Source organism: Phyllosticta citriasiana, assembly GCF_038021145.1.
Source record: "Phyllosticta citriasiana strain CBS 120426 chromosome Unknown IWZ02scaffold_23, whole genome shotgun sequence".
Lineage (NCBI taxonomy): Eukaryota > Fungi > Ascomycota > Dothideomycetes > Botryosphaeriales > Phyllostictaceae > Phyllosticta > Phyllosticta citriasiana.
The window spans coordinates 204863-231733 of record NW_027117300.1 but is presented as its reverse complement, the minus strand read 5'-3'; the positions used below and the strand labels follow the sequence as shown (position 1 = coordinate 231733).

Below are 26871 nucleotides of genomic sequence, written 5' to 3'. Positions count from 1 at the left end.
TGTGTTTACCAAGCTCTTGTCTGCAGAGTACTTATAATCGTCAAGTCACTATGTTCGCACAAGAGGCTGCTCAATCACTGCTTTTTGTTGTCCCAGCTTCTCCTGCTGGACAATTGCCTCCCAGAGCTCTCAATGAAGCTCCCTCGTTCCTCTGGGCTGTCGGCCCTTGTGCCGTTCCTTTCGTTGATCGGCCATGCCGCGTCCATCAACCTGACAGTCGCCACATCTGGTGGAAACAGTTCGAGCTCGACACCAATTGGCATCATGTTTGAAGTGCGCTTTTGGCCCTTGTTAACAGCCTGACTTACAGGCTCTTGTCTACGACCAATCCAGCTTACAAAGCACCAGGACATCAACCACTCGGGCGACGGCGGCATCCACGGCCAACTGCTCCGCAACAACGGCTTCCAAGGCGACGACCAAAACCTGACGGCCTACGCGGCCATTGGCAGTGCCAGCCTGGCCGTCGACTCGTCGAACCCACTCAACAGTGCCATCACGCACTCGCTGGCCGTGACGGTGCCGTCGGACGCGACGGGCGAGGCGGGTTTCAGCAACGAAGGCTACTGGGGCATCCCCGTGATCGCGGCCACATACAACACGAGCTTCTGGTTCAAAGGAGACTTTACCGGCCCTCTGACGCTGCGCCTCGTCGGCGCCAGCAGCGGCACCGTATTTGGCAGCGCCAGCGTCGACGTTACCGGCTCCGCGGACGATTGGACGTATGTGCAGACAACGGCCCTCGAGAGCAATGCTACGGCTCCCGACGGCAACAATGTCTGGGAGGTTGTGTGGGACGATGCGAGCGCCGTTGCTGGCAAGACTGTCTGGTTTGATCTTGTTGCCTTGTATCCTCCGACGTTCAAGAACAGGCCGAATGGCTTGAATCCGAAGATTGCGGACGTCATGAACGAGCTGGGAGGCGGCTTCTTGCGGTTCCCCGGTGGCAACAACTTGTGAGTTTTGAGGCTCATTTTCTGCTGTAGAAGACTAACGTTTGATAGGGAGGGTGAGAGTGAGGACAACCGCTGGAAATGGAACGAGACAATTGGACCTGTTGAGGAGAGGCCTGGACGGCAGGGTATGACTCCTCCTTTGCTTTTGAAAAGTATTCGTGGCTGACTTGTGCAGGCGACTGGACCTACCCCAACACTGACTGGCTTGGTAAGTTGGTTCCTATGAGATACGAGTTCGAATAGATTGCTGACTATGTGTAGGTCTTATCGAGTACCTGGAATGGGCAGAGGACATGAACATGTTCAATATTTTGGGCGTCTGGGCCGGTTTCGCTCTGAACTCGGGTGGAAACACGCCCTTAACTGGTGATGCTCTGCAGCCGTACATTGACGATGTTCTCAACGAGCTCGAGGTGAGATGTCCCTAGACTCCGTTTGAGCCCACCCCTGACAGCCTGGCAGTTCCTCCTTGGTGACAGCTCGACGACGTATGGAGCGCAGCGCGCTGCTCTTGGATACCCTGAGCCGTTTCCCATCCCGTACGTCGAGATTGGCAATGAGGACAACCTGGGCGGCGGCTGTGACTCGTACCCAGAGCGCTTCCAGCGCTTCCACGACGCCATCAAAGCGGCCTACCCGGACATCATAATCATCGCTTCGACCAACAACGTGGACTGCCTGCCATCTCCATTCCCAGAGGGTGCGTGGCAAGACTACCACACGTACGCTACACGCGACGACCTGGTGGGGCAGTTCAACCTGTGGGACAACTGGAACCGGTCGATTCCGATCTTTGTGGGCGAGTACGCCAACCGCGACAGCGACAAGCAGACGTGGCCGTACATGGCGGGCGGCGTGTCCGAGGCCGTCTTCCTGATTGGCATCGAGCGCAACTCGGACGTGATCCGTCTGGCTGCGTACGCGCCGACGCTGCAGCACGTCAACGGCACGCAGTGGGTTCCCGACATGATCAGCTACGATGCCTCGCCCACCGGCATAGTCAAGAGCACGAGTTATTATGTCGAGCAGATGTTTGCAGCGAACCATGGCGACACTACGCGTGAGGTCACCAGCGATACCGCGTTTGGCCCCGTCTACTGGAGCGCCACGGCCGACTCGTCGTCCGGTGCGTACTACGTCAAGCTGGCAAACTACGGCGCCGATGTGCAGAGCGTCAGTGTGAGCATTGAGGGCGCGACGGGCTCTGCCACAACGACGACCCTGAGCGGTGCAGAGACGGCTTCGAATACCCTTGAGGCGCCGGACACTGTTGTGCCCGTCTCGGGAAGCGTGGATGCGGTCGATGGCGTCTTTACGCTTGAGCTGCCCGCGTGGAGCGTCGTTGTCATTAGCACGGCGTGAGGTTGCATCTTTCCACTTGCAGAGGCGCATGTGGTTGAAGATGGGCACTTAGTAGGTATCAGCATGCTATCTTAATGTCTATGAAGAATCCAGTGCCCAATTTGCAGTTTACATTTCAGTGTCCTCCCATCCCAATCTAAACCTAGAACCGTCCTCTGCCACCGCCTCGCCTCCATCCATTCGCTTGGTGGACGGCACCCCTTCCTTTGCCTGCCCGCTGGCACCGCCCATGTGCACACTGTCCGCCAGCATAAAAGCCGTCCGCCGTCCGCCGTCCGCCCTCGCTCCCGTCCTCTCCTCTTCGTTCTCCCTCGTCCTCTTTGACGTCAGTCAAGTGGTGAGCGGAACTCGACGGCAGCGAGCCCTCGAGCCCTGCCGCCTTCCAATTTCTTGACAGCTCCTTCACCGTTGCCTCGCCCCGTATAGTGACGCGGATCCTCTCCCAGGTGAAGACCTGATCTGATGACTTTGAGCTCAGGCGCCGTTGAGCCCTGGGACGACCCGCCGCTCTGCCGACTTTTTTTTTCGAAGTTTCATCTCCCTCGCCATCGGCTGGACTCGTTAATTCCGGTGGAGTCTGTCTCCAGTCAACTGTGTTGGCTCTTGGACGACGCAGTTCCCTTGAGCTTTGCGTTGTCGCTCTCAATTCTCGGAACACATTCGCCGCTGAACAGGCGTGTAGCTTCGCTCCTCGCTCTTATCATTGAGCATTGTTCTTGCTCTTGCTGACAGTCGGTGGCAGGTTTTCTCTCTTCAGGTCTTGGCGGACCAGTCATTCCACTTGACAGGTTGCTATTGTTTTGATGCGCTTTGCTATTCTGTGTGCTAACGCGGCCTTGTGGTAAACATTGACCCTCGGAGTCAGTCTTTGCGGTCTTTGAGAGCTCGCAAAAAAATTCGAATGCGTAGCCACTCTCAGACTCCATTTCACGTCATTCTATGCTGATCCACTGTCAGCCTCCGCATCAGCACCAGCAGTAAGCACCACCAACAGTTCAATGCTCTCAGGCCGAGGCTTACCTGCCCTGGTGCAAGATGCGCACTTGTCAATCCCTCAGCCCCTCCACTTCTAACCTTTTTTTCAACAACTCGCAATTCGAAACACCAGCAAGACCCATGTTTGCCACTGGTAAGCGATCGTCTTCAAATTCCACCACTCTCCATGCTGAGCTAACTCGTAGTCAGCCCTTCTTTTGATCGCAATAACACGTGTTCAGCGCTCATGTCCATAGCCCGATTGTGCGATGCAAACAAATGCGCATGCATCAATCCCTCAACTTACTTTTTCCGTCTCTCTTTCAACAATACGTAATGCAAAGCAAGACCGGCAGGGTCCACGTCAAAAAAGCATGCGGTGCATGTATCAAAACAAAAATCTGCAACACTGAGCAGGTGAGTGTTTCTTGTTCCACTTATGATTCAGAAGACGCAGCTGAATAGAGCTCAGACTTTACTGCACCGCCAGCCCTGAAGCAAGCACTGGTAGCCAAACACGGGTTCACTCTCAAACGACTCAGCATTTCCAACGTCAAAACATGCAAGTACACCTCCAACCGGGACACTACTTTGACAGCCCGGAATTTGTGTCCACCCGGAGCTTGTCGGTAAGACAGCTCCTTGCGTCCAACCATGGCTCGTCTCTTGACGGCTCTCCAATTCTCCAACCACCTCTAAGCAAGCCTTCTTCTCGAGCAGCCAACCAATCCAAGGCCACAACATGCGTGCAGCGCTCGCACCACTGTCGCTAATTGTTGCCACAGGAAAAATACGCAATCTCTTCTCCTTGCGCCTGAACGAATGGCACATGCAATTCGTTGACGGCACATCTGGCGACTTCTCGCCCTGATCGATCATCTTCAGCAAGCGACGTCCTCATTGAACAAGATCTTCCTGAAAAATTAGGGGAGCGTATAAGGGCACGCAACTTCTGTCAGGCCGTGAAATACTTTTAAATCGGTCTGTACATTTTCCAAGCCGTGCGAGTACCTCGCAGGACCAGTTCAGCGCTCTGGTGTTGGCGTCAGAAGGCGTCATATCCAAAATACGCACCCATTTTCCTTCAATATCTCGACTCTCAACCTCCCATTCGACCACTTCCAGCAGGCAGTGGATCGCCTTTGCTGCAGCAACTCGAAAGACCAGTTCAGCGCTCTGGTGGACCAGCAACAGAAGGCGTAGTTCAAAAAATGCGCACTAGTTTCCCTTCCTGCAATCGATCCTCTCCCCACCTGAATGAGGAGCACAGGGGATCCGTCGACACCAGCTGTCAAATTCTCGCGCTGATCGACAATTTCCTGCTCGCGGCCTTCTTCGGCGCACTGGAGGATTCCACGCAACTCGAAAATTGTCCTTGAAGCTTTCATGCCAGCATGGCTTCATGTGGGACTCGCTCTGCGATCCCAGTTCAACTTACGAAATTCCGTGCTCGGCCATCACGACCATCGACATCTGAAACCGAGCACGGAAAGCAAAGACGCAAATCTTCACTTGTTTCTCGCAAAAATGCCACTCTCGACGTTAAATCTGCCCTGCCATCGGCGGGGCATCATTTCTGGAACAGCTTGCGCGCCAAACGTGGTCGCTTCAACTCGACACTGCAATTCAAGAAATCACCTGACCTGAGCAAATTGATTCCATTGGTAAGTTTCCTCCCTTTTTTCTCGTTTGTTTTGCTTCCCTTTGCACTTCACTGCCCCAAGTGGCCCGCCAAAGATCTGTTTGTGCTGCGACTATTTGGAGGACTTTGAGTTGGAATGGAGCGGGAATGGAGGGTCTGAGTATTGTGGTTGGGATTCGAGTCGGGTCGGTCCTGGACTCTGTGGTCAACAATATGATGAGTTTGTGGGAGAGAGACTGTGGAAGTTGGACTAGGACAACCCACTCAGTCAAAACAAAGCAATCCTTCTTCGAGCAGTGTGCATTGAGTGTGCAAGTCACAATGCAGCCACGTCCACCTGCCCAGCCATCAATCAATCCACCTGCAACAACAAAAGCCAGCGCACCTGACTCTTCTGCCCTCCTTATCACGCATATCCGCCACTTCGCTTCGCTCGTACTCGCCTCGCTCTTCTCGCTTGTCCTGCCCTGTCCTGTCCTATCACGTCCCATCCCACCTCATCCTGCCTGCATTCACCGGCTTGTCTAGCAAAGAGCCGGCCGACCGATCAATCAACCAATAAGCCGGAATATCTCGCTCGCTTAAAAAATGCACATTTTCCGTGGCCTGATGATTTGACGACAATAAATAAATGAAAGGCAAGTGAGCGAGCGAGCAAAAAGAACAGAGGAAAACACGTGGAGGATTGGGGGCGCAAAGGAACCGAATGAAATGGAGCGTTTACGATGGCTGATGGCTGATGGCTGAAGCTGGAGCATCAACGCAGGACAGGGCAGGGCGTACGCGATACGGACGGACGGACTGGAGGTGGATGGATGGATGGATGGACGGCTGATACGTGATGGACTGACCGACCTCGCGTACCCACCTTGCATACCTGGTACTGTACCTTCTTACTTACTTACTTGCCTGGAGAGCTTCGAATGTATGCACGTATTCTGTTGCTTGGTTGGCTGGCTGGCGGGCTGAACGACGGACGAATTGGCTCAGGGAAGAGCATATTTTCGCTTGCTGGTTTCCAAGCGTGTTTGCTGCTGCAGATAGACAGATTGATCGATGAGCAAGTTCTCGCGTGTAGTTGTAGTAGTAGTATGCATGAAGTACAAGACAAAAGACGTGCGTGACATTCCTTTGCCCAGACCCTTTTCCTTTCTCTTTCCCTTCTCTTTTTCCCGTTTTGGCATGACATCGTAAGTATCGTGTTCCCATTCTCATTCCTCGTTTCTCATATTACATTTGGTTCGTTGCGTTTCGTTTCCCGTGTCTCTTTTCTCTTTACTCGCGCCATGTCTTACACGCCCTTTCCTCATCTCTTCCCCCCTCTCTCTCTCTCTCTCACCACTTGCCACGTCTCCCGTCATCAATACGGTCCGTACTTGTGATCCGGACTCGGATCCTGCACCCGCTCCGCCTTCTCCTTGATGCGATCCTTATCCTTGACAATTCGGCTGCGCAGCCTTTTCAGCAAGCCGGGCGCGGGCTGAGGCGGCGGCCTCGCACCACCCTCGCCCTCGCCAACGACAACGGTCCCGCCGCCGCCCCTCTTGGTGCCGCCCGACTCGGCCTTGGTGCCCTTGGGTTTGGCGACGCGGTCCGAGGACCCGGAGCCCAGCTCGCCCCTCTCCCACGCGCCCCACCGCCGCTCCAGCTCGTCGTCGACCTCGCCGCTGCGCCGCGAGCTGCCCGGCCGCTCCCAGAGCGACGACGCTTTGGGGCTGCCCCCGACGCTGCCGCTGCCGTTGCCGCTGCTGCTCGCCGGCCCCGTGTCGCTCTTGGCACGCGCGCGCACGGCGGAGGTGCCGGCCATTGCGCGCGCGAAGCCGGCGTTGGCAGCGCGGAGGCGCTCGGCTTCGTCGGGGGAGAAGTGGTGGTGCCGCGACGACGAAGAAGTAGACGGCGAGGGCGAGGTTGAGGGCCGGCGCGTGTGTTGCTGCGAGGCAGTAGCGGCGGTGATGCGAGGAGAGGGCGCACGCGAGGAGGCCTGTGACGCTGTTGCGGGCGAAGGCGAGGGCGTCGGCGAGGAGGACGCAATGTGGATTTGTGGGGTGGCTGCTGCTCGTGCTGCGGCCTGGGAAGAAGAGGAGGAGGTGGTGGTGGCGTTGACGTCGAGGCTACCGCCGGCTGTGCTCTGGTTGCTCGAGGAAGGGGTTGTTGCAAATGTTTGTGGCATGCTGACTGAACGAGTTGATGTAGTATGCATGTAGTATGTAACTTTTGTGTCTTGATTCAAGAGAGTCTGTAGTCTCGAGGTGGATTGGCCCTGTTTTTGGAGCCGAAGCTAGTGATGCAAGGTACCAGAATCATGCAAAGGAGGTGCGTGTTGCCTGGAGGTCAGCTTGGTGTCGGAATCGAAGAATTTGTAGGAGAATTGCAATCCGCAAGAGGTCTATTTTCATGAAAGATTTCACAGGATTGGGGCTTTTTGCTCAATAACTTCTAAACACGGTGTGGCTGGAGCGTGTAAGGAATGCGTCTGGGGCAGTGTTGGGTTGGTGTCAGCCAGCCTTGTGACGTCAGAGGATGTTGAGGGTCCCTAGGTGAGTACATGTAGGTAAGGTAGACAATGGGGGCGAGCAGAGTTGATTGTGCGACGGCGGACTCAGACGCAGGCGGAGGAGGAGGAGGAGGAGGAAGAGGAGGAGAGGCGAATGCAGCATGGTATTTTCCGTTGTGGTGTTGCAGTTGTCTGGTTGCGTCTCTGGCAGTTGAGGGGAAACCCGGATCCAGCGTCTTGGCTCTCGGCGTGCAGAGTCTGTTTCGACCTCACCTCAACACCACCGCCGGACCATCCCAGCCCAGTCTGGCATCACCACCGCCCCAGTTCCCCTCACCTCGCTGCAGATACGAGCGAAACCGTTGGTTCATGGCTGACATGACTGCTGACATGCAAGCGTTGTACAGCGTCCACATCAGCCACCAACTCCCTGTGCCGAAGAGCCCGGGACCCATCGCATATGCTCCACTTGCTTAGCTACGCTCCGTGCGCCCTCTTCTGCCATTATACCGACTTTGCCATGACAGGGCTGAAAGGCGCGCCCGTATAGCTGAAATGAGCCAGCTTCGGCCTCAATGGCCCGCCATGGGTACCTAGCCACTCGACCTTTTGCAAACACGCCACAAACGGTTTGCCAGCTCTTAGCCCTTCAACGCAGCCATGGCCCCCTTTGTTCCCCTCCACCATGCTCTGTGCCTATTTTGTCTGACTTGCCGTCGCCGTGTCCTGCGCCACCTTTTGATCGACGCTTGTCCGTGTGCCGTGGCCCTATCGTTTTTTGCGAGCTGATGTCACCCTCGTTCTGGCCCGCTGCCTACCGACATTTCCTGCACCTAAAAGTCGCCCCCCAGCCGTTTTCCTTCTCCCTCATCTGAGCTCTCGTTGCACGATCATAATGGGTTGGAAAAGCTTGCTCTCTCCAACTGTTCCGCGCTATTCGCCGCTCGGGTCGCCCACATCTCATGGGCCCAAGGCACGAGCACTGCCCCGCCGAATGCTCTTTGCTGCTGCCGCCATCACCGCAGCTGTCTGTTTGATTGGTCTAGCGTCTTACGAAGCCAAGCCCCATCTCGAAAGTGCTGGCTTTCGCAAAATAAAACTTCCCTACGTCAGTTGGTGGCGCTTCAACCCAGAAAAGGATGCCTTGAACTATGGTCTTACGGACGACCAGTGTGATGTGAGTGTTTTCGAATCATTTGAGACTTGACTAACATTCGCAGGCGGCATTCCCAGGCCTCTTTCAAGAAGTCGACCGAGCACGAGAGCATTTCAAGGACCGCAAAATTCAAGAGAAGGATGTCCGGATTGGTGCAGGCGAGGAAGACATTCCCAATTCGCGCAGCGAATTCCACGCCATGATTTACAACGGCCAAGTCCGTAAGATCTTTCAATATGTGGGCGCCAACTAATCTTCGCAGCTAATTGTCATCAACGAGACAAAAGGAGAGCCAGACCGCTCGCGAGGTCTTGCTGCTCTGGCCTCGCTGCACCGCGCTATGAATGCCATTCCCAATCCGCGGGAGCTGCCAAACATTGAGTTCGTGCTGGACCTGCATGACCGCGGCGAGGCGGGATCCCCGGACAAGATTCGCTGGGCCTGGGCTCGGCACAAGACGAACCAAAACATGTGGGTCGTCCCGGACTTTGACGGATGGTCCTACCCAGATGACGCCGTTGGCTCGTACACCCAGTTTCGTGATGACGTCAGAGAGATGGAAGTCCCGTTTGACATCAAGATTCCTCGACTTGCCTGGCGCGGAAGCCTGGGAGTCAATGGCCGCCTGCGCAAGGCGCTAGTCAAGGCGTCTGAGAACCACACCTGGTCTGACGTCAAGTCGATTGACTGGAGGACGCGCAATAACGTCATTCCGATGCAAGACTTTTGCAAGTACAAGTTTGTCGCGCATACGGAAGGTGAGTTTGTTTGGATTGTTGATTTTGGGTTGAAACTCACAATTGCAGGCAACACCTGGAGCGGCCGCCTGCGATATCTCCACAACTGCAACAGCGTCCCCGTCATCCACGAGCTCGATTGGGTTGCCCACTACTACCCGCTTCTCCGCTCCGAAGGATCGCGTCAGGTGTGTGACAAGACACCCAGCTGAAGCGCCTCACTAATCCGCCCTGCGCAGAACTATGTCCACGTAGAACGCGACTTTTCCGACCTGCCCGCCGTCATGGACGACCTCGTCTCGCGCCCCGATTACGCCCGCGCCGTTGCCGCAGAGTCGGTCGCCACCTTTCGCGACCGCTACCTCACGCCTGCCGCCGAGGCCTGCTACTGGCGCCGCCTGATTCACGGCTGGGCCTCTGTCCAGGACTTCAAGCCGCGCCTGTACGAATACGACGGCGAGGTTGAGACCGAAGTCGTGCAGGGCGAGACGGTGCGCAAGGGAGACGGCCGCCGCCGCCGCGGCATGAGCTGGGAACGCTATGCGTTTCGCACCGGGCACTCGAACGAGCACGGCTTCATCGAGGGAGGCGCGGAGGAATGCAAGGCCCCGAAGAAGGAAGAGGAAGACAGCAAGAGCAGCAGCATCAGCTTTGGATCGGGCTTGAGCCATCTTTTGTGGGGCTCCGACGACAAGTCAAGTGATGCAGATGAGGAAAAACAGCCCAAGACTGAGCTGAAAGAGGCGGTCAAGACGCCGCCGTCGACGCAGGTAGCTGATTCATCGCCATCCCCGACGACAGACTCGACGCCGACTGATGCCGCCAAAACGGACGGCAAGTCCGCGACGCCGCAGTGGTGGTGGGCGGCATGAGCAAGGTCGGACGCGTTTCACAATCACCATCCACGGCTGTTTTCCAACTTTCCTGACAAAGCCTGAGCATAGCCACAAAAAGGTTGGATGGCGTGGGGGCGACGCGAATGACGAAAGCAACACGAGAGAGGCATTTCCAGTCGGGGAAAGTCACGGCGAGATGTGCGCGACTGGGATGGTTCCCTTGCTGCCAGCCTGCCAGCCTGCCAGCCGTCGACACCGACCGACCCTCAAAACACAACACGCGTCCGGCCTCGTGCGCCCTGCAAACATCCCTACCAGTGTGGCGCCCCAGATATTTTGCACGTCGCAAAGCAGTCATGTTGGAGCAGAACTAAAGAGGTCGCGCCTGCGAAATTGTCCCGTCCAGCTCCCGCCGGCACGCTTCGACCCCTGCCTTTTGGATCTTTGCTGCGTTTTTGAATCATCAGCGTATGTTTTGCATGGATGCGAGCATGATTGGAGTGAAAAATAGAGGCAAACGAGAGCGTGCATAGACAGACGCAATAGCAGATAGATGGGGCGTTGGACTGCGAGTGTGAGGTGGCGCGATACGCAGTAGCAGCAGCATCATAGGTATGTAACAGTGAGATACGGAGCCTTCCTCACTGCTCGAGGTATTGGTAGCAGGGGAGCAGAATACACGCATGTAGTGTTTGGGCCCTGCCTTCTTTTCGCTTTTCCCTATTCCCCGCAAACTGCACACCAACGACTTGAGATTTTGATGAGTAGCCACACGGCCAATGCAGACATTGCAAGATGACAGACGAATGAATACGTGATGCGACAGCATGCGGGCGACAGACGCGGGAGAACATGTGGTGGTGGTCAAGAAAGGGGCAGGAACACACACACACACACACACACACACACACACACGGCAGCGACACGCAGGGAAGGCACCTCAGGAGTAGCTAAGGTATGTAGCTAGCGCGCGGGTCGGCACCAACCTAACCCAACGGAACCTACCTCGAAAGCTTATCTCGACCTGCGCTGCCAACGTGGAGGTGCTGCTGTAACGTTTCTATCGCTCTGCGCAGCCTTGATGCGTGAACGATAGAGGGAAATGGAAAGAAGAGGACGAGCAGGGAGCGAGCGAGCACCCCCGACCGAACCGCACCGAGCACGACCAGTAACGGGAAGAAAGAGCTGAGCCACACCCAGCCAGCGAAGCGGCCGAAGATGATCCCACCAACCAGCAAAACAATCTCGACCGACGTGTTCGTCCCGTCTGTCTTGTCCTGTCCACGAATAGAACGACGCTATCCGCGCACCTGAAGTCCAACGCCCAGCCCAGCCGACGGTTGAACGCTGTCTTGGCGTCCTGGGCCCGCGTTCGAAAAAGGCAGGCAGGCAGGCAGGCAGGCAGCTGCCTGGGGAACGCCGCTGCGTTTGGATCGCGAGACTGTACCGTATCGTACGTATTTACTATACATCCCATTGCTCTGCGCTCTTTGAGGCAGGTCGTGTGTGTGGTAGGTAGTGCAGGCGACGATGATAGCCAGCCAGCCAGCCAGTCAGACGGACGGACGGACGGACGGACGAGACGAGACGAGACGAGGCGGGGTGGCATGGTTTGGCGAAGCTACCGCAGTGCCTCGCTAGCCAATGATGGAACAGACGTGTCTGGCCGTCTGGCCGTCCATCAGGTCTCCCACTTTGTGGACGGACGGACGAGTTGCTCGATAAAGCTGTCGTACTCAGGCAATCGGTCGGTCGGTTGCCGGCGGCGACAAAACTCTCCCTCCCTCTCTCGCGCTCTTCTACGGAGAACATTAATAGTCAAGCAGCAGCAGCGAACGGAAGACGAGTGTGCTGACTGATGGCAGACAGACTTTTGTTGGGGCCACGGCAACGCGGCAGTTTGAATACGCACCTACCTGTTTCCCTTGCCTATCCGGTGTCGCGCGGAGGGAGGGTTGGCAGCACCTATTATAGCCGCCGCAGAAGATGGGAACGAGACGATGTCCGCGGGCCGCATCGCGAGTTTTCCTGGTGCTTTTGTTCTTGCGGGGAGCAGCAAACGCAGGACCACCCAGCGCAATCTCGGCAACGCGACCAAGCGAGCCAGCCAGCCAGCCAGCCAGCCAGCCAGCCAGAGCGCGCGCGCAAGCAACAAGAAACGATGGGACACGCTCGCTGCTTGATTCACATCCCACCATCAGGCGCGCCAGCAGCAGCAAGCGAGAGAAGGGGAAAGGGGAGCAAAGCGTGATGTGCGTGTCAAGTAAAGTACACTCATTGTACACACAACATGCAGCAACAACGACAACAGAACACACAGAACGGATCAGCAGATTTTCTCGAAACACGGCTTGGCCTGAACAAGCAACAAAAGTAAACCGTGCTGTAGTAGCAGCCAGCCAACGTCAACATCATGAAACGCCGTGGGCCCCAACTCCCAAGCGACTGACTGAAACGGCGCATTTCCAGAATCGAAAGTGGAGATTATTGTTTATCCGCGCAACAACGCTCCGGCGCACGCAGGCCGTCGGCACGTCGATCCGGGAGCTGCACTGCGCGAGTAGGTACCTAGGTAAGGTAGCTTGTCTACAAGCGGTGGCGGAGCTCCTTATCGAGCGCGCCGCAACGTCTCAATCTGGAAGGCAGAGAAAAGAAGGAGGCCGGCAGCCCGTGGCCCAGTGCTTGAATCTGTGACGGCAAAACGCAAGCAATGCACGTGGCGGATGCTGCCGATGCCGTCCGTCCGTCCTTGTCGAAACGACATGGTAAACAGGGGGCTACTCTCGGTAGGTACTCTGTGGCAGATGCGTGTGCGTGGGAGATCTCTCCTGCTGCGGGTAAGGTAGGTACCTATGTCGGTACGCAACGTGATGATGTACGTCAACCGGAGTGCCGAAGATCCATCAATTGCGCGCGCGCGCGTCTATCCAGTTTCGTCTTTTATAAACCGACATCTTCCTCTCGTTCTTGACTCAATACCCCCCCCCCCCCCCCCCCCCCCCCCCCAAACTATACCAGTCATTCTCACTCCCTCACTCGCTCCCTTCGAAGCACCACTCTCATTCCATCAAAATGAAGTTTGCTACTGCTGCCATCCTCGCTGGCGCCGCGTCGCTTGCTAGCGCCGCCCCCTCGCGTACCCTCGTCAAGCGCGCCGACACGTGCGAGCAGTACGGCACTATCCAGACGGGCAGCTACACCGTCTACAACAACCTGTGGGGTCAGGACAACGCCGACTCGGGATCGCAGTGCACGGGGGTCGACAGCCTCGACGGCGAGACCATTGCCTGGCACACCAACTGGAGCTGGTCGGGCGGGTACGTTCTCCTCAATCTCATCGATACCGTCTCGTTTGTAGATGTTGGTTGTATTGACGTTTGAGCAGCCCGTCGTCCGTCAAGTCCTACGCCAACGCCGCCCTCTCCTTCACCGCCAAGCAGCTCAGCAGCATCAGCTCCATCCCCACCACCATCAAGTACACGTACACGTACAGCGGCACGCCCGTCGCCAACGTGGCGTACGACCTCTTCACCTCGTCCTCGGCCAGCGGCGACTCCGAGTACGAAATCATGATCTGGCTGGCAGCCCTGGGCGGCGCGGGCCCCATCTCCTCGACCGGCTCCGCCATCGCCACCACCACCATTGGCGGTGTCAGCTTCAAGCTGTACACCGGTCCCAACGGTAGCACCACTGTCTACAGCTTTGTCGCTGACAGCGAGACGACCGAGTTTAGCGCCGATTTGATGGACTTCCTTTCCTTCTTGAAAAGTTCGCAAGGCTTCAGCACGAGCCAGTACCTCACCACTGTTCAGGCTGGTACTGAGCCTTTCACTGGCAGCGACGCTGTGCTCACGGTGTCTGAGTTCACCGTTTCTGTCTCATAAACGCGGATAAGAGGAGTTGCGTGGGAGGATTAGGATGGTCTTGTGGGGGGTTCGCTTTTTGTCTGCCTGCCGTAGGCAGCACTGTAAACGGATTTATTCTTCGCTCGATTGACCATCTAGGAGCTCGAGTCTCCGCAAGCTGCGAGTTTGGAGAGGAATGAGGACGAATTTATTGACTTGACTGCGCTCTGAAGGTGTGCTGCAGAGGCGGGACCAGGACCACGGGCCGTCTGGCCATACAACCCCTTTCTACTCTACCTCGACACAACATGATGGCAGGCGTAGCCTTTCTGATCCCATCTCATCTCGGGAAAGGGATATTGACAAATTTTTGGCCTCTCTTGCAAATATTTGAATCGTTCATTTCTCGTGGCTTTCGAAAATTGACCGCGTCGGCCAAATTGCGCTGCTTCATCTCGGCGACGCCACCGGCCGATGCGGCGCCCTGCACTGCCATTGTCTGAGGGTAAGTCCGTGTGTAGGTACCAAGCCACGTATGTTGGTTTCGGCGGCATCTAGAAGGCGATCCCTGCTGCCGCTGTGCGGATGCGGAGCTGCGTTTGGTAGCTGGTCGAGATGTTGCGGGCGCATACATGGAGTTTGGATGTCTCGAATAGTTCGAGAACTGCTGTTGGGCAGAGCATCTTCCGCTGGCGGGAGAAAGTATGCTGAGTGTATGACACCCGGACTGCTCGAGCGAGAGAAGTGGTGTGGAGAAAGTCAACGCTGGCCGTAGTATGTGTACTGCTGGTAGTGATTCCGGAAATCCTGGAGTCTCCGTTGACGTGGTGGTATGTTTCGCCTCCGTGCACGACCCCCATGCTGATGTGGAATCGAGTTCTTGACGCGAAAAAACCTTGTCTTCCTCCTGGCCGTGTGTCGCTGCGGCGGGCATCCTCATGCGATGATTCCAGACCTTGGATCATAGTTCTGCTGATGGCCTTTTCCATCCTTGGTCTTCCTCCTCTTCTCGTTTCTCTTCCGCCTCTTCTCCTCGCGCTCGCGCTCTTCCTTCTCCTTTGCGCTCTCCAATCTGGCCTGCAAGTCCACAACTTCCTCCTTCTTGTCTTCCTCTCTCTTCCTCTTCAGCCACGCCAACCGATCCCGCACCTCCTGCACTGTGGCCTGTTTCACCTCTCCCGTCTGCCCCGTTGCCACCATGTGCTGCTTGCTGTTCAAATGCTCGACGAACTGCAGGTTGTCCTTGAATGTCAAGTCGCAAGCCTCACAGTAGAACCCAGCACCTCTACCGCGTTTGCCAGCCGCGCTGCCCGCCGGCACAAGCATTGTCTTGCCCACCATGGACCCGACGTCCAAGCGATTCTTTCGCGCCTCTGTTTCCTTTGCATCGGGCGGGGTTGACGCGCGCCGCACGTACTTCTTGCCCGCCAGCGCTGCCTCATACCGTGCCTTGCCCTCCTCCTTGATCTTCGCATCTTGTTCAGCTGCCCGTTGGGCGTACTCGGAGCGGTCCCAGGTCTTGCGGAAGGATGTGTCGGAGGCGGAGTTGGAGCCGTAAGCCCCGGATTTTTTGCTGTCGGACATGATGGCGTTTCGCTCGGCTTCAAGTTGGGGGATTGGAGATCGAAGGACGTCGGTTCTGGGCAGTAATGGTTTGGATGCTGGGGTTGCGATTGGATGGTGTTGGTGGAAGGTTGGTCGCAACTTGCGGGAAGAGGAAGCGCTAGCGCCGGCAATAGGCGGGTTTAAAGAACTGCTCTCGCACCTCACGACCTCTGCATTGTCCACCCTCAATGCATCTGACGACCTCTGTCTCATGAATCTTCTCGTAATTATTGATGAAGAACTAGTTGGCAAGCCCCGCACTCTCGTCGCGATCCTCTTGGATGCCAGAATGGCGCAAACTCCAAATTTTTGATGCGTGCGTCGCCGCAGCAAACGGCAAACGGTCTACATTACAGAGACACATCAGGCACACATCTTTGAGGAGAATCCTTTTGAATTGAAGATTTGTAAACCAGTTGAAGAAGCGGCCGGGCAGGTGCCCATAGCTTAGCTTTTCTGGTAACCAACGAACCGTACCATTAAGCATCCGATCCGATCAGCCTGATTGTCGTCACCAAAGTGAGGCTCTCCGTCATGGGATTGGCGACTGTTGCGCTGCTCAGCCAGGGCGAGCTGGACTTCCTTGTCGATCTCCACCAATTCCTTGTATCCAGCAGGGTAAGCTTTCGTCTTTGCCATCTCGGCCGTCCACGCGAGGGTTGACTTGACAATCTCCCAGCCCTTGCACTCTCTATCGGCCTTGTCCGTAGCCACCCGAAGAGCAGCGCACTCGTCCTCAAGCTTTTGAAGCTTAGCTTTCGCCTCGGCCTTTCTACGCTCGTTCGGTGCGAGCAGCTCCTCATACTGGGCATCCCTCTAGGCACCAGCTTCCATTTGATGATCTGAAGTGAAAGACTCACAGCTTGCTCGAGCCTGACGAGCTCGGCCTCGTCCTCATCGGGCTCCTGTGTAGGCATTTCCTTTGGCTGGGCATCAGTTTGACTTGCGTCGCCAACGGGCGTAATCGAAATACCTTCATGATCTCGGTGTCGACGTCAAACTTTTTAGCTTTGCCAGTGCCTCCCTCGTCGTTGGTGTCCGTGATGGAGAGATGTGAAGGATTCGAGGATTTCTGAGAAATTGGAAGGGAATGAGAGCTGGCGAAAGTCTTAAAGTGGTGTTGGAAGTGTGCAAGGTTGTGGAGAGGGCTCTGGAGGTTGAAATCCGTCAGGAGTGGATTTGTGTTAGCACCCGAGGCTATTAACCGCCGCAGCAGCACTTTGGGAGCAGTTGTTTACGACCGAGATGGTTCTGGGAGCAGTCAGTCCCTACAACACACGCACTTCAGGAGCAGTCATGCACCAACAAAATGGCGTTCGGGGAGCAGTCGTTGGGCATAGTTTTGGAGACTCATCAAATTTGCTATCCGTTTTGAGCTTGTTTTTTGTCTGCCACTTTGTACCCTCTCGCTGATAGCTGTTGCCCTTCCAGCTTCGACCAAAAGCACGCCCAACATGCCGACCAATTCTCTATCCTATTTCTACCAACTTCATCTTGATCCGGCTGCCTTGGTCTCCGTCGCTATTTTGACGCCTCGTCTTGCTCTTTGCCGACTAGCTATCGCCGGATCTTTCATGCTGATTTCCAAATCCACAACAATTCTTCGGAGTAAGTTTCGAAGCACGTCACTCTCCAGGGTTTTGCCAGCCCCCGAACCCATCCAACCAATCGATAACCATTGTCGAATCGATCACCAGTTGCTCGTCTCATTCCAATTGGAAGGCAGCTGAAGCTCGTCGCTCTCCATGGTTGTGCCGGCCTCCCCGAGTCGATCTAACCAATCGAAAACCATTGTCGGATTGATCGCCAGTTGATCATCTTACTGCGATTGGAAGGCAGTTGGCTTTGGAATGTGCTCCCTCCAATTTTCGAGCTTGTTGTGGTATTTGATGAGCTGATCGTTGGCTGTCTGAAGCTTTTTGGCGTGCGGTCGAAGATGGTACGCACAGAGCTGGTCGATCAACTCTTCGAGTTTCTCCTTGTTGTGACGCTCCAGACTTTCGTACGACGTAATGACGATGGATAACCATTCTTCGAGCATCTTGGTCTTCTCGTCGTCCGCTAACACGTCCCAGAAAAGCTTTGTGCTATTGGTCAAGTTTTGATTTGCCTTTGCCAGGAAGGGCTCCAAGACATTGTGTTGGCATTGAATGACAACAAGCATATGTTGCTTGAGCCTCTTCAGGCAGTCATCTCCGTGATTTGCGCCCACGCCGATCGAGAAGATATCTGTGGTGACCAACAGTGTTGGAATTGTTTCGCGAATATCTGAAATCGACCTGGCGAGCGGCGGGTAGAGGCTTTGGATGGAACACAAGGTTTTGTGCGCGGCAATCACCTTGAGACGGTCGGAAGCGGCTTTCTCATCACTATTGCGCAGATGCTGTGCAAGCAGTGTGCCAATAGGAGGTGCTGCCTTTGTATTGTCATGTCCGGCGCCTTCCATCGACGCATCCTGAAGTTCGCTCAAGTTCACACCCGCTTCGTAGCATGTTTTGATGAGATCATTGATCGTCGTTTGCGGCGGGCTGAGAGTTGCCTTCAGGTCGATGAGCAGGGTGCGAATGAATTCAGTGGCCCTCAGGAGATCTGAGACCCTGGCAGAAACTTCGCGGTCCCTCAACTGAGCATTTTTGGTGGTCAGCTCAAAGTCGTTTATGTGAAAAGGTGATGAAACTCACGTCTGCCATTTCATCTGGCTTTCACGATCGAATCCTTTCCAATTGGTGATGATCAGGGATGGAGTTGATGATGAAGAGACGATGGTGATAGTTGGATGATTGCGACAAGGTGATTAAGAGGTCGCCTCTACAGCCTCCTCCACAAGCACATTTCCTTCTGAATCCATCCATGACCATCCTTCGTCACAACACACATCCGGTACCTCTGGACACGAACTCTTCTACCGACTGTCTTCACTGGCTCACCGTTCGCGAAGCAATTCACGATGGACCTCGAGGCATCGGAGGTCGGCATGAACGCGAAAACCCAGGCGACGGCTCAAGCAGATCGTGCCCTTGATGCAGCCGGGCCGGCCGAGGACATCCGTCCGGCCAACCGATATGTCTTCAATGGTTCGAGGGAGGAACTCTCTGGTGCAGCCAGGGAATTGTTCGAAGAAGGAAGGCAGGCGTCTGATCACTTTACCGACACAGCCGTGTCCTTGAGTCAATCGCCCGCACGCTTGCTGCCCACCAAACTCAAGAACTGCCAAATGGAGGGCGTGGGTTTCCTCTGCCAGCAAGTCGACAAGAGGGGTTACGCCCTGCTTGCGGACGGCAAGGGTCTGGGAAAAACCATCGAGCTCATCGCGCTTATGATGGAACGTCCGGTAAAGCCCAATCTCGTTGTTTGCCCGGCCGATTTGGTCGAGATGTGGGTGGGTGAGCTTCAGAATCGCGTCCAGAATCCACCATTCGAAGTGCTCCACTTGAGTTCGTTCACTGATCGCCATTTGTTGATCCGCGCTCACGTAATCCCAGACGACGTCAACGATCTGCAGCCTACTGCCAGCATCTCAAGAGTTTTGACGTGGTTGTCTGCTCCTTCGGTTACCTTGAGGACCAGCACTAGATTCAGGGGGAGTACCTCGAGAAGGTGGAGCAGCAGGAGACTTTGACTGAGGAGCGCCTGCATGTTGCCGCTCTCGCCATCCATTTGGGTCGAGTTATCGTCGACGAAGCTCATGCCATACGCGACGTCTTGAGCAGCGCAAACGCCGCGGTCTGCGCTTTGAAGAGTCATCAGCGTATCGCCTGCACCGCAACTCCGCTTGTTGATGGCCATTCGGACATTAGTGCTATCTTGAACTTCCTCCAGCTAAAGCCTTGGGGTGACCTGAAGGTCTTCCGAGAGGTAGGTGATTTTTGTACGATAGGTGGCTGATCACTAATTACTTCGTGATCAACAAGCCGGGCGACATGCTCGACGACGAAATTGATGAGGCCCGTCACGGCATGCTGGTGATGTTCATGAGGGCATTGATGCTGCGCCTTTTGCCGTCTGACCACTTCGATGGACAGCGCATCCAGGACATCCAAAATCCGTAATTCAGCCGTGTCGATATTCCGTTCGAAGAGACCAAAATCGACAACCAAAGATTCATCGATTATGTGGAGCATTCATGTACAAATATTTCGACGACTGTCTCAACACATGGTTCACAAGCGATCTGAAGATGAAGATGTTGGGGGGCCAAAGACGAGCATTGCGACCACGAGGAGGAGAGCAAGGATGGGCTCAATGATGAGCGACTGTCTTACAAAGAGCTGAGACACTGGAAGGGCAAGGAAACATCTGAGGACACGAGCGGCGATCTGGTCTTCGATCAGTAGGGCACTTTCAGGAATAGGACCGAATAGTTGGTAGAGGCCGAATGCAAGCCTTGCTCGCTACTCACCTGGTTACCAACTTCGCTCAAACGTCGCAAGTACTTCTGCCTATGCACGAATTGTTTCTTCTACCTTGAGGCTCGCGGTCTTTACCGGTTGCTTCGGCTCGTTGGGCACCATTGTGAGAATGACAAAGCGGCGAATACCAGGACATTGAGGCAGTTTTCTTTTGCCTGGTACTCATTCTTTGCTGAACATCCACCGGCTAGGGCTTGATCGGTGTGTCTGACGATAGCAAGATTTCCAGCCGAACAGGCGCTGTGTGCCGATGGTCTATGAGGTTTGGTGGACGAGAACCAGAAAGGTGCCTGGGAATTGGTCACCAAAATTTTGAAGACTTTGGTCACCAACACTTACATCGGCTTGAGTTTTTGGGTTTCCCTCCACTCGTGGTCTCTTCTTAGCCTTCTCTTATCGCTTGGCCTGCTCATTCTTGACCAGGTATCCTCCGCACTCGAATTGGACCTTTTACGTCGTCGATGCCCACATGACGACCAAGAACGTCTCCTCTTTGCAGAATTTCAACCTCTCCACGATCTCGCATCTCCCACAGCATCTGTCGGATCCTCGGCATGAGTTCCCGCCACTCTTTTGCCCCTTCGGCCGTTAGGTCCTCGCTAGAGAGAGCACGAACGACCTCAGAAGGACAAAACGTTTTCGGATATGCACGGTGAGTGAGGAAATAGTCCAAACGAGATTCAAGAGGGGATGACATGATTCTCCAGGTATGTGGAAGCGAGACTGCTAGACGAACAGCTGTTGTCGAAAGACAGCGCACTGGAGGAACGATAGTCCGGAACAAGCGCCAGGGTCAGGCTCCTAGAGTCCGCAGCAATCTCGAACCGATCCGCCGACGCGCAGCAGCTGGGCATGGCGCTTGTTCTTCATGATAAGCTTAAACACGTCAAAAGCAAGCTTGGAAATCGGCCATTAAGATCCAGCCCTTGGCCAAGAGAAGCTGCAAAGAGCGACAAACAGGAGAGTTGGCTGCATGACCTGGCAAGAAAATGTGTCCCACAGGTCTTTTTCGAGAACACTGGGCCTCTTCGGTTCTTGACGAGAGAGCAGCCAACAACGAGGCCAGTCTGCGCCGAAGCATTGGACGGAAAAATTGCTTCCATTTATGGCAACCACGGAATCCATGCTCAACATCATGTCTCATCCATGGTGCACCGACCTTACTCCGGATCTATGCTCGACCCCTTGCTGTAGATCATGGAGACTGCTGGACCGACTCTTTGTCCGTAGCCTTTGTTGACAGAAGACCGTCATGAACACCCAAAAGGAGTCGAATCATCCAGCATGTTTTGACGAAGCCACGAAGGATGATGAAAAATGAAGATGCTGGAACGGCGGACCGTCCAACCGGCCTCCATTGTGGTTGTAAACAAGCCACGACGCTTCCCAGACATGAGCACAGCAGGCGTTTGCCGTCGCGACCGCGGCCACTGCTTTTTGTTTGTTTACCGCCCTTTCTGCGGTTGAGCTGGACAAGCGAAACGGTGTTCCGTCATCTCGTTAAGATGCGGAAGGAGCAACACGCAAAGACCACGCGCATGGGCACTTGCGTTTCACAGGCGAAGCGATTGGTCAACGCCCTCAGCCTTGCCTTCTCTCGGCCGTCCGACCGCGATGTGGAGTTGAACGTTGCAAATATATGAAACTCGACAGGCCTTTGAGCTCGCCCATCACCAAAAAGCACGCGCCGCATCGGCATAGGAAAGCGTTAGCGAATGCTATACAACTCTTGGCAAAAGCCTCGACGCTGGAAGCGCTGGCTCACTCCACCGACTCCAGACTGGCAATTTCCGAAGGGAACAAGCGTGATGCCTCTGTATAAGAAGAGCTTGGGATATTCTGGTCTTGTCTATCGTTCCAACAAGCCCGGCTAGTCCTGCTCTCGTTCTCTTTGACGCTGCTGCGCATTTGCGTCCACATTCATTCTTTCAACCACTTCCAAACCACCACACTCTTTCAAAATGAAAACTACTTACGGCGCCCTTGCTCTGGCAGCTACGGCGAAGCTGGCCTGTGCTCATGCAACTGTTTTCGCGGCGTGGATCAACGATGTTGACCAGGGTCTGGGCAATAGCGACAGCGGCTACATTCGCAGCCCTCCCAACAACGACCCCATCAAAGATGTCACGTACGTATTTCTAGCTTCAAACGAGAACATTGAGCTTGTTTCTGACGTGCTGTATCCAGTTCTACCGACATGACGTGCAATGTCAACAATGTAGAGACTGCGAAGACTCTCAAAGTCGCCCCTGGTGACAAAGTCACTTTTGAATGGCACCACAACTCCCGCGACTCCTCAGACGACATTATAGCCTCGTCTCACAAAGGGCCGGCATGTTTGACCTGTTGAAACGATTGGGATGAAAAAAGACTGACCAGATTCAGGTCATGACATACATGGCGGAGGCCGACAAGGGCGGCAACGGAAACGGCTGGGTTAAGCTGGCCGAAGACGGATATAGCGATGGCACTTGGGCCGTTGATACTCTCATCTCGAACAAGGGAAAGCACAGTATCACTATTCCTGAAGTGACTCCTGGCAACTACCTGCTCCGCCCTGAGATTATCGCCCTCCACGAGGCTTCCAACGAAGGAGGAGGTTTGTAAATGATTACCCAAGGACCAGAGCATCTCAACTGACGTCTATCCAGCACAGTTCTACTTAGAGTGTGTTCAAATTGCTGTTTCGGGTAGTGGAACCACCAGTCTCCCTGAGGGCGTTGCTCTTCCCGGCGCGTACAAGGCCGACGACGCTGGTATACTCTTCAACATGTACGGCGACTTTTCGACCTACCAGATCCCCGGCCCTACCGTCTGGGACGGTGCTAGCAGCGGAGCTTCTGCTACTGGTGCGGCTTCTGTTGCTGCTACTAGCGCCGTGGCCTCTACCCCTGTCGCTGCCACCAGCGCCGCCGCCGTTGTACAGTCTTCCAGCGCTGTTGTCCAGTCCTCGAGCGCTGTTGCTGCCGTTGCTACTCCTAGCGTCTCTGCCCCCGCTGAGGACGATGAGGATTACGACTGCGATGATGAGGACGAGACCGAGGCCACTTCCAGCGCCGTCGCCGTCGCCGCCACCAGTGCGGCCGCCAGCACTCCTGTCACCACTCCCGCGGCCGTTACTCCCTCTTCGGCTGCTGCCGCTGGCGGCAACTACATCTCAACGACCACCGAGACTGTCTTCATGTCCAACATCGAGACCACCACTGTCACTGTCACTGCTGGCGCCGTTGGTGCCGCATCTACCCCATCGTCTGTTGCCGGTACCCTCGCCAAGAAGTACGAGTCCTGCAGCAGCTCGACTGACTGCGAGGAGGGCTCGACCTGCAAGACCTGGAACAACTTCTACAGCCAGTGCGTCTAAGTCTTTCCCGAGGCGTATCCAGGAAGGCTGTGGAAACCGGAGACGGAGTAGGACTGCCAAGCCGGGGCGAGTGACGAGTCACGAGGCTAAGATGTTGACTCCCATTTACTTTCTACCCTGATTCTTTTGCGAGAAAGAGGGGCGCACTCGGACTGATACAGCTGATGCGAAACATTTTACTGTCTTCTATTATATATCAATGCATTTGCGCAGCGGTGTAGGTGTTTTCCAAAGCAGTCTTTCTACCATGTTACTTGTGATTCATCGACTATCGGAATCTTGCGAGCAACACCCTCTTGGACCTTGGCAAAATCGACGACTTGCTCATTTTTGAGAGATCTTTGTCGCCATGTTGGCTGGGCCCAAAGCCTGCACCAATCAAAACATTTGCTCGGGCTCAGGTGACAACGTGGCGTGCAGGGCGTTCCAGTGATTCAAAGGGTAAGCGAAGAGGTAAACAGAACCACGGTTGGGAGGGACATCGGTTAAGAGCCGCTGAAGCTTGAACGATGCACATCATGATCACCATTGGAGCATCTCAACCACTCGTGTTGAAGGACTTTCCATTTCGACTGACCCGATACAAATGTGCCCATTCGGTGCCTGCTCATGACTGCATAGTTGTGGATGGCCGCCAAACCTCTCACCGATGACCTGAGCTGAGCCCTTCTCGTACGCCCCTTTGCCTCATGACTGGCTACCAGGCTTGTTCCTGCACTTGGGACAGTGTCACCGTGTTGCGAAAGATCGAGACCTGCGCTTCGCTCAATTTCTTTGCCACCTCGCTTGTCAGAGAGTCCGTCGACAAGAGGAAGGTGTCCGTGTGATCTGCCGCCGTGCTCAGTGGTCTGGAGCATGAAATTCTCAATGACTTGGTGCAGCAGCTGATCATCCTGCAACAGTTCTTCCAGAACGGACGACAGACCCCCCGTGTTGACTCCGCGTTGCGCGATCCCTTGGTCGACCATGGTGTTGATTTGCTCCAGGCGTTTAAGGAGCTCGACCTCCTACGCAGTGTCTCGGTGACGACTCGTAATCAAGGGAACTGCCTTGGTTTTTTTTTTTTTTTTTTTTCTTCTTCTTTTTCTTCTTCTTTTTTTCTTACAATGCGCTGGAACTTTGCAACTTCCGCCTTCAGCTCGACGACTCGACGAGCTCTGTCAACGTACTAATCGGCCTTGTCCGTGATCTGCATCAGACTTTGCACAAGACAAGAAGTGTACAGTAGATTCACCTATTTAGCATCACGCCTTGGGGTGAGACTCATGATGACGATCGGAGGGATGAATTGGGCAGCGGTTTGGACGTAGAGTGCCTGAGCGAGGTGTGGGGCGGGGAATGTAGATGTTTGGCAAAGATTTGGGGTAGACTTGAAGGAAGCTTCAGTGTGAAGCAAAGGTCCACAAACGGTTCGGTGGAGCAGAAGCCGTTGGGCGCTCGGTGCGAAAACCTCAATGCGAAAGGCTGGAGGTGAATTGCAAGATCTGGAGGTGGACTGCTGGCCGAGACGCAGAGCCAAACGCAGAGGCACGTGGGGCATTGTGAGCAAGGCTGAAGGCATTTGCTAAGCATTTTTCCTGCGACCATCGTGTTGTCCAAAGCAGTCTTGCAATTTCGTTGCTCGCGAATCAGACTTGGTCCACACATCTTCATTCCGAATCCGGGCACATCACGAAGCAGTGACCAAATGGTCTGGAGGGTCTTCATTCATGAGATTTGACTAGGAAGGGAAGAGGAAGCCTCTGGTGGTGTCCAACTTCAATGCAATCGACGGTCCAAAGTGATCACTCGGTGTCGACCAGCGACAGCATCTTGCGGCGCGTGTAGGCTTGATCATCGACTAGATAAGTGGCCAATTTGGCCGCGGCTGACATGTCGAAAAGGTCGTTGTAGCTGTTTGGGTAGACTGTCTGTTCACCAGTCTCACGAAGGACTCAAACAACGGCGTCACGCAGCTCCGTATTGCCATCGAGAAGCTTGTCCATGAGTGTACTGAGTTCAGCGAGCTTAGTCTTGTGGTTTTTGATGTCGACCGTGGCGCGCTTCAGAGCTTTCTTGATCTTGGTGACGAGTTCGAGAAGCTCGTTATTCTATGGAATATGTGAGAAGCTGCTAATACTGAATCGGCAAATTCATGATGAAAACTTTACCTGGTGCTGAAGACTGGCAATCTGAGCCTTCAGGTCCCTGTTCTGATAAGCATGGTGGTGCCCGGCCTCATGAAAGTGTGATAACTAGACAAGCGCTTAGCCTTTACCAATAGATGGAGCTTTAAAGAAGGACTCACATTAAGCCTCCGATTTTTGAGAGGCTATGGACAGGATCTTATTGTCTGATGATGGTGGCCAGTCTGAACGTGGTGAGAGGTAGTAAGTGTAGGGTCTTAGCAAAGAATCGGTCACAGGATTAGATTGAATATTAAATATTCAGTGTAAATTAAAGGTTCATAAATTCTTAGGCGACGCGAGAGCTGCTTAGTGCTTAAAGTAAAAGCTTTAGTATGAAATTTTAGATGTGAACTGCTAATAGAGGCACATAATTAAATGCGCTACCCGCTTAGGTATGGTTTATAAGGCCGGGGGCAGTTTGTAAGGCAATTTTCTCATGACCAACCTGGATGGTGACTACGGTACTAGTGAGGGATTAGTTATCGAATTTCGACTCCACAGAAGAAAGGAGTCAATTGCTTACAAAATGGTAACTAAATGATTATGTTAAAGCATTAGGACGGACATGGTATGCCATTAGAGCCTAGATTTTATTTCTAGCTGTGTGGGTGACTGCCATTAATTTCTCGAAGGGTACTCTAGCCACTTCCAGATCAGGGACGAATACACCAGCTAATTTCCACCCGATTCTGATGCAGTGCTGTTTTTCTGACCTCCGCATTCGCTATTAATCTGCTATCAACAGACTCACCTCAAAATGTCTTTCTTGCTACTCCATTGTCTGCCCCGTCGGCGGCTCTTTTCTTTTTCGGGCACCCGGAGTCGTATGTTGCAAGACCACAGCCTGCCCATTATCTATTACGAGTTCATTACTCATTCGTGGAGGTTGACCAGCTGTGCGATTTCTGCATTCCACTTAATCTCGCGACAAGCTCTATCACTCTGCTTAGTAAGGTGGGCATTAAGCTAGATCAACATCTTAGCTTGTGTTAGTTTACAATATGAGGATGATACGCATACCTCTTCAGCATCCATACTTGCAGTGGTCATGCTTTCGGATTTAATTAAGGACTTCTTGAGCGTCTGTGGAAAAGTGGTCACCCACGTGGATAGCTAGGACGTGGCTGGTAGTGAGGGAGTGTTGAAGTTTAAGCAGAAGACGCAGGCGGAATCGGCTTAATAGGCTCTAGGTTTTAATTAGGCGTGTGAATGAAAACTCACAGATCATTCGGCGCAAATACTGTTGCACTCTCAGCACACTAATTTAGAAGCGAAGAGATCACGACCAGCGCTCACAACCAAACTTGCTATCGGCACTCGACCAA

The 26871-nt window shown here is 54.4% G+C and overlaps 12 protein-coding genes across 12 annotated transcripts; 6 read left to right on the top strand and 6 right to left on the bottom strand.

Annotated features, from left to right (window-relative positions):
• Nucleotides 1–132: 132 nt before the first annotated feature.
• On the top strand, nucleotides 133–2318 carry IWZ02DRAFT_495251 (Arabinosidase A; the record flags this gene model as incomplete). Its single annotated transcript, XM_066770119.1, has 6 exons — nucleotides 133–273; nucleotides 334–956; nucleotides 1005–1081; nucleotides 1132–1164; nucleotides 1218–1369; nucleotides 1419–2318. 6 exons carry the CDS (start codon nucleotides 133–135, stop codon nucleotides 2316–2318), a joined length of 1926 nt encoding a protein of 641 aa, XP_066617659.1.
• A 2482-nt stretch (nucleotides 2319–4800) lies between these two features.
• On the bottom strand, nucleotides 4801–5674 carry IWZ02DRAFT_160214 (uncharacterized protein). The gene has a single exon (XM_066762056.1). The coding sequence runs from the start codon at nucleotides 5424–5426 to the stop codon at nucleotides 4920–4922; it is 507 nt and encodes a 168-aa protein (XP_066617658.1). The 5' UTR covers nucleotides 5427–5674; the 3' UTR covers nucleotides 4801–4919.
• A 378-nt stretch (nucleotides 5675–6052) lies between these two features.
• On the bottom strand, nucleotides 6053–7316 carry IWZ02DRAFT_159927 (uncharacterized protein). The gene has a single exon (XM_066762054.1). The coding sequence runs from the start codon at nucleotides 7133–7135 to the stop codon at nucleotides 6296–6298; it is 840 nt and encodes a 279-aa protein (XP_066617657.1). The 5' UTR covers nucleotides 7136–7316; the 3' UTR covers nucleotides 6053–6295.
• A 1230-nt stretch (nucleotides 7317–8546) lies between these two features.
• IWZ02DRAFT_513333 (glycosyl transferase family 90-domain-containing protein) lies at nucleotides 8547–10577 on the top strand (the record flags this gene model as incomplete). The annotated part of the gene is made up of 5 exons (XM_066770577.1): nucleotides 8547–8606; nucleotides 8650–8823; nucleotides 8866–9510; nucleotides 9562–10092; nucleotides 10267–10577. Coding segments are annotated over 5 exons (1449 nt in total), but the record flags the coding sequence as incomplete, so codon positions are not given.
• A 538-nt stretch (nucleotides 10578–11115) lies between these two features.
• On the bottom strand, nucleotides 11116–11955 carry IWZ02DRAFT_159636 (uncharacterized protein). Its single transcript, XM_066762051.1, has one exon. It carries the CDS (start codon nucleotides 11765–11767, stop codon nucleotides 11219–11221), a length of 549 nt encoding a protein of 182 aa, XP_066617655.1. The 5' UTR covers nucleotides 11768–11955; the 3' UTR covers nucleotides 11116–11218.
• On the top strand, nucleotides 11956–12931 carry IWZ02DRAFT_159635 (uncharacterized protein). Its single transcript, XM_066762050.1, has one exon. The coding sequence runs from the start codon at nucleotides 12145–12147 to the stop codon at nucleotides 12850–12852; it is 708 nt and encodes a 235-aa protein (XP_066617654.1). The 5' UTR covers nucleotides 11956–12144; the 3' UTR covers nucleotides 12853–12931.
• Nucleotides 12932–13230: 299 nt separating this feature from the next.
• On the top strand, nucleotides 13231–14042 carry IWZ02DRAFT_387181 (putative xyloglucan-specific endo-beta-1,4-glucanase A; the record flags this gene model as incomplete). Its single annotated transcript, XM_066765522.1, has 2 exons — nucleotides 13231–13475; nucleotides 13544–14042. 2 exons carry the CDS (start codon nucleotides 13231–13233, stop codon nucleotides 14040–14042), a joined length of 744 nt encoding a protein of 247 aa, XP_066617653.1.
• A 706-nt stretch (nucleotides 14043–14748) lies between these two features.
• IWZ02DRAFT_159339 (uncharacterized protein) lies at nucleotides 14749–15687 on the bottom strand. Its single transcript, XM_066762048.1, has one exon. It carries the CDS (start codon nucleotides 15585–15587, stop codon nucleotides 14940–14942), a length of 648 nt encoding a protein of 215 aa, XP_066617652.1. The 5' UTR covers nucleotides 15588–15687; the 3' UTR covers nucleotides 14749–14939.
• Nucleotides 15688–17382: 1695 nt separating this feature from the next.
• Nucleotides 17383–18426, bottom strand: IWZ02DRAFT_159258 (uncharacterized protein). Its single transcript, XM_066762046.1, has 2 exons — nucleotides 18290–18426; nucleotides 17383–18231 (listed from the first exon to the last, which is right to left on the bottom strand). The coding sequence occupies exons 1-2, from the start codon at nucleotides 18296–18298 to the stop codon at nucleotides 17428–17430; spliced, it is 813 nt and encodes a 270-aa protein (XP_066617651.1). The 5' UTR covers nucleotides 18299–18426; the 3' UTR covers nucleotides 17383–17427.
• A 129-nt stretch (nucleotides 18427–18555) lies between these two features.
• IWZ02DRAFT_437816 (P-loop containing nucleoside triphosphate hydrolase protein) lies at nucleotides 18556–19657 on the top strand (the record flags this gene model as incomplete). The annotated part of the gene is made up of 3 exons (XM_066766661.1): nucleotides 18556–19158; nucleotides 19182–19463; nucleotides 19520–19657. The coding sequence occupies 3 exons, from the start codon at nucleotides 18556–18558 to the stop codon at nucleotides 19655–19657; spliced, it is 1023 nt and encodes a 340-aa protein (XP_066617650.1).
• A 769-nt stretch (nucleotides 19658–20426) lies between these two features.
• IWZ02DRAFT_387248 (uncharacterized protein) lies at nucleotides 20427–20714 on the bottom strand (the record flags this gene model as incomplete). Its single annotated transcript, XM_066765528.1, has 1 exon — nucleotides 20427–20714. One exon carries the CDS (start codon nucleotides 20712–20714, stop codon nucleotides 20427–20429), a length of 288 nt encoding a protein of 95 aa, XP_066617649.1.
• Nucleotides 20715–21847: 1133 nt separating this feature from the next.
• On the top strand, nucleotides 21848–23612 carry IWZ02DRAFT_159268 (putative endo-beta-1,4-glucanase D). Its single transcript, XM_066762047.1, has 5 exons — nucleotides 21848–22145; nucleotides 22205–22349; nucleotides 22403–22616; nucleotides 22669–23364; nucleotides 23440–23612. The coding sequence occupies exons 1-5, from the start codon at nucleotides 21979–21981 to the stop codon at nucleotides 23466–23468; spliced, it is 1251 nt and encodes a 416-aa protein (XP_066617648.1). The 5' UTR covers nucleotides 21848–21978; the 3' UTR covers nucleotides 23469–23612.
• The last annotated feature ends 3259 nt before the right edge of the window (nucleotides 23613–26871 follow it).

What these genes read in the sequence shown, in the direction of transcription:
- IWZ02DRAFT_160214 (XM_066762056.1), bottom strand. Translation starts at nt 5,426, where the DNA reads ATGGGACGTGATAGGACAGGACAGGGCAGGACAAGCGAGAAGAGCGAG.
- IWZ02DRAFT_159927 (XM_066762054.1), bottom strand. Translation starts at nt 7,135, where the DNA reads ATGCATACTACATCAACTCGTTCAGTCAGCATGCCACAAACATTTGCA.
- IWZ02DRAFT_159636 (XM_066762051.1), bottom strand. Translation starts at nt 11,767, where the DNA reads ATGCCACCCCGCCTCGTCTCGTCTCGTCTCGTCCGTCCGTCCGTCCGT.
- IWZ02DRAFT_159635 (XM_066762050.1), top strand. Translation starts at nt 12,145, where the DNA reads ATGGGAACGAGACGATGTCCGCGGGCCGCATCGCGAGTTTTCCTGGTG.
- IWZ02DRAFT_159339 (XM_066762048.1), bottom strand. Translation starts at nt 15,587, where the DNA reads ATGTCCGACAGCAAAAAATCCGGGGCTTACGGCTCCAACTCCGCCTCC.
- IWZ02DRAFT_159268 (XM_066762047.1), top strand. Translation starts at nt 21,979, where the DNA reads ATGAAAACTACTTACGGCGCCCTTGCTCTGGCAGCTACGGCGAAGCTG. An exon ending in GACCCCATCAAAGATGTCAC is followed by an intron (nt 22,146 to 22,204) that starts GTACGTATTTCT and finishes TGCTGTATCCAG; the next exon opens with TTCTACCGACATGACGTGCA. An exon ending in CCTCGTCTCACAAAGGGCCG is followed by an intron (nt 22,350 to 22,402) that starts GCATGTTTGACC and finishes GACCAGATTCAG; the next exon opens with GTCATGACATACATGGCGGA.